Source organism: Perna viridis, chromosome 6 (genome assembly GCF_037379345.1).
Source record: "Perna viridis isolate PV_CMFRI_1.1 ecotype Kerala chromosome 6, ASM3737934v1, whole genome shotgun sequence".
NCBI classification, from domain to species: domain Eukaryota; kingdom Metazoa; phylum Mollusca; class Bivalvia; order Mytilida; family Mytilidae; genus Perna; species Perna viridis.
In genome coordinates this window covers 31,202,242-31,206,638 of record NC_142450.1, presented here as the reverse complement: position 1 = coordinate 31,206,638, position 4,397 = coordinate 31,202,242, and the positions used below count along the sequence as shown (strand labels likewise).

At 34.0% G+C, this 4,397-nt stretch overlaps 1 protein-coding gene across 1 annotated transcript; it reads right to left on the bottom strand.

The window, feature by feature from the left end:
- Positions 1-1,246: 1,246 nt before the first annotated feature.
- On the bottom strand, positions 1,247-2,845 carry LOC148614541 (phytanoyl-CoA hydroxylase interacting protein-like). Its single transcript, XM_088588691.1, is given in 2 exon segments — positions 1,247-2,055; positions 2,058-2,845. Coding segments are annotated over 2 exon segments (732 nt in total). The 5' UTR covers positions 2,200-2,845; the 3' UTR covers positions 1,247-1,465.
- Positions 2,846-4,397: the final 1,552 nt, after the last annotated feature.

Here is a 4,397-nt window from a genome sequence, read left to right as displayed (position 1 = left end):
TTCAATTTCTTTTACTGTTTAAGTTAAGAGTTAATACTTGATTCTTAGATAAGCTATTGCCATAATTTGTTGATTGTTGTCATTAAAAAAAAATTACTCTGGCACTACAGGACTATTTAGAACAAAACTTGGTATGTATGAGAACTGATTTGAGGATTTTTGTTCCATCAAGAAATGTGGCAGCCATTACTAAAAATAGAACATTGGGGTCAGACAGCAGTTTTTTGTATATACCTCTAAAACAATTAGGTTTAGCCGAATTCTAATGGGGTAAAAGTGTTCAGGTCAATGAGATCTATTTGTGGTCAAATTTGGTAAATCTATAAAGCCCTTTTTGACATATTTTTGCTATTTTTTATTATTTCTTTTAAAAAATGCTCTTCTCTGACATTACTAGAACAATTAAAACTAACCTTGGTATGAATGTTTATTAGGGTGATCTGCCTAGAACCGATGTGCATTTTTTGACCTGTTGAAAAACATGGCTTCTGTGACTAAAAATAGAACATATGGGCCAGACAAGATTTTCCCATTTCTCTCCAAAGCTGTTAGGTTTAGCCAAATTCTGCATGGGGTTGATGAGTTCAGCATGATGAGATCTATCTGTAGTCTAATTTCAGTGAAAATCTGTTTACCCAGGTTGAAGTCAATATCCTGGAAGTTTTTTGTTGCTATTTTGGGTGTTATTACTTTCAACTATCTTCTGAAACTACTGGAAATAATTCAATGAAAATTGATCCTAATTTTTCTTAAGGTTTGATCATTAGGAATTTTTATCCAAGAAAAACACAAAGCTACTTTTACAAAAAAATGGAATTTGGCTCATTTTAGCCAGATAATTGATTCAGGCTCTTAAGCACTTCTAGTTCATAATACTAATGAGGTATACAGGTATATTTTCTGCCTTGCATTGGTCCTATATAGTTTTCATTGTTGGTAGCCAGAAGAAAATTACGAGGGGTGTGCTCTTTTGTTTTCATTTAACTAATCATACGATTAAAGGTGTTGATAAAGACTCCATCGAAGAGAACAGGGAGGACCTGATTACCTTTAAATTATATTTAGTTGGTCTAAGCCACCCCTGTCATGCACTATAGTTGGTTTCCTATTTGTGTTCAGTAAAGCGTAACATATTATTTACTTTCTTTCATCTTTTCTTTGAGAAAGGTGTCTATACCACTGAAAAAAATTGTAATCGTATGTAATCGTATGATGGTTTCATGTTGTTGTCCTCCGTAGACATTTCTTGTTTAGACAATAGCTTGAGAATAAGGGATTGATCTTTTTGAAAATGTTCACCTGTTGGCATACCGTACCGTAACCTAAAGTTGGTCATTTTGCATAACCTTGTTAAAAATTAAAAACAATCCTTAAAAAACAAGAGTTAATAAGGCTTTGGCTCTGATCATTACATTATTTGGTATTTGTCTTTACATATAACTAAAACAGCACTTGAGACATTCAACTATTTTAAATTACAATAGATGCAAGAGGGATTTTTAGGAATTCCAGTCGGTGGAGCAAACCCTTGGCCAACAGTTGCCGTGTCCTCGATTTTGCCTGAATGCGATGTTAGTATACTAGTTACATTAACAGTTTCCGTAAAGAAAACATCAGTTGTGACATCCATGTTTGCCAGTACAGTTAAAATGCCCTCTGGTGATACACGCAGACATAAATATGGGTTATTGAAGATATTCAACTCCGTCAAGTATTGACGACAAAATGTATTACATGGAGACCATTTTTGTATCAAGACGATTGTCACGTGATGTCGTTTGTAATGACAGAAAACGTCAGCAAAGTACAGGTTACATTGAGGATGAAACAAAATATGTGCCTGAACGTAAAACCTTATTGGTCCATAGAAAGAATTAGGGCTTGGCAAGTTTGTATCAGGATCAAGATATGTACTGAAAAACAAACCCGGAAGTCGTCCATTCAGAACAGAGCCTTGCTCTCCGTCATTACTCTTTAAGTACGGTCGCATTTCACTGCCTAGATGGTGCAATATAACTTTGAAATACTCTACAGACTTGTTCCTATAGAAAAATGTATAGGCTTCAGGTTTACATTTACTTTTCTGGAACCGAACTCAATGGCTTGGTTATACATTCTGTATGTATCGGCTAGGCTCAGAACTGTGAAGACAAACAATATAAGCGGGATTATGATTATTACTTTAAAAATAAAATACATTGCCGCTATTAGGGTAGTATCGTTGAAAATCCGGTATTGTCAGCCCAATATCATCTTTAACCTTATTCCCTAAAATGGTCTGATCGTTTCCGTCTAATTTGGTCATAATTAAAATAACTAGATAATTCGTCATTTTTAACTCTAAATTCATCTTCATTTTTATCTTTTAGGTTAAAGTGTTTAGATTTCCATATTCTTAATGCAAATACTTGTTTTTACTGTGTGGCCTTGATTTTATCCTGCAGCGTCTCTCATATTCGAATCTATAATCTTATTAAATAAATTGAAGAAATCACAGTTCCCTTAACTTTCACAATCACGCATACAATGTTACAACTTTTGAATGTAACTTCTTGACTTTGAGAAGAAGCCATGAACGACACCATGTTTCCAGCATCAGTGTTATGATGACATGCGCAGAAAACTTTGCAGTTGACGTTCGTTGCTGAAGGTATTTCAAAAGGATATGAAAATTTCGCCAAACATGTTTGCCGAATCACAAAACATCTCAACTGACCCCGAAATTTTACTAAGACTATGAAATTTCTGTCATTAGAAAATATATAGTTGACATCTAATCTATAAAAAGATGGTGGTTGACGACAAATGGTGACCGGTAGTGGAACCTAAAATGAAAGCGATAAGGTATATGTTCACAATACTTTTTTAAAAGTTAGTATATTTATGAACTTGGCAATTTTTTAAACGTTCAGTAGTCTATCAATTAACATGACATTGAATTTCATCAATGTACATTCAGAAATCATGGAACTGAATACTGCACGGTGATGCATATTCCAATTTAAAGAAATAACACAGTATCCCTCTGATTATGACAAAAGTTTCACCATTGATTTATATGTAATTAAGATTGGTATAAAAATTGTCAGATCATTGAAGATAAATTTAAGTCACCATGCATATAGTGTTACTTACAAATTGACTGCGGTCCATTTATACTATATTTTAGCACTAAAACTTGAACGTAAAACTTGTGATTCATAACCTAACAAGAAAGTAAATGATAAGTTTTATGTATCTCTGACAAGGTATGATTTAAAACTAAAATACTAATGTTTAACCCGAGTAGAAAATTGCAATGGCATTTCTATTTCTTTCATCACCGTAAGAAATAAATGCGATCTTTTCACATCTCTCATCTGACATTGAAGTTAAAGTAAATATGACACTTACCATGGAAGAGTTAGAGTACAATTACAATACAATGCTTTGATGAGTCATTGGTAGAGAGACCAAAAGAGGATAGCACAGATTTATGGTTTTCCACAATCACTGCTATTATTTTCTACGTCTACCTCTGATAATAAACATTGGATGTAAAACTTTTTGCAGACAAAAACAATGTTGTTTTGGGCTTTGTCTGCTGGTACGACAACATATTTGTCATGTATAGTAGACAATGTTTTTGCTACATCGGGGTCTTTGAAAACTGATTTAGCCTTGGCACTCATTAACCCACTTAAAACTTTCATTCGTTTCAAAATTAAAGACCTCACGGCCTTTAACCACTCTGACAGAGAATCAATGTCTTCTTGTTCTCGTTTTATCCATTTTCTTGCATAGTCCTCACGACATCCATCAGAACTTTAAAGTTATAATTCCAATTTATGGAGCGTGGTTCACGGTACTTGGGACCTTTAGAAAGGATATTACGCAGAGATTCATTTTCGATGATGGTTAAATCTCCCGTAATGACGTGACCAGAAGGACCATATTTGAATGGAGAGGTTTTGCAAGTACAGTCAGATGGTTTAGCCTTGAAGTCCTCAATCTCGAGGTTCTGCAATAAATAGCCTTTTATAATTGAAAATTTTGTCAGCAATGGATGAAGTATAGGAATATGAAATAATTGGTATGGATTTGTCTTTGAAATATGGAGGAATTTTGTTGGTTTAACGTTTTTGTGATGGAGGATGTTAGCCAAATTAATTGCATCTATACCTTTGTTGACAAACGGTAGTGGAAGAAATCGTTTTTCTTCATCTTGACTTTTCACACAAACTGGTTTAAAGAGTCTGTGGAAACCAATATCCAAAATGATGACAACAAGTCTGTATAATGATGAGGTGGGATCAGAAACATCAACCGATGTGATATCAGAAAAAAGTAGACGACTGAGCATTGAAATCAATATCTGTTTTGTTTGTGAAAAGACAGACCCATCGCAAGATCATCGA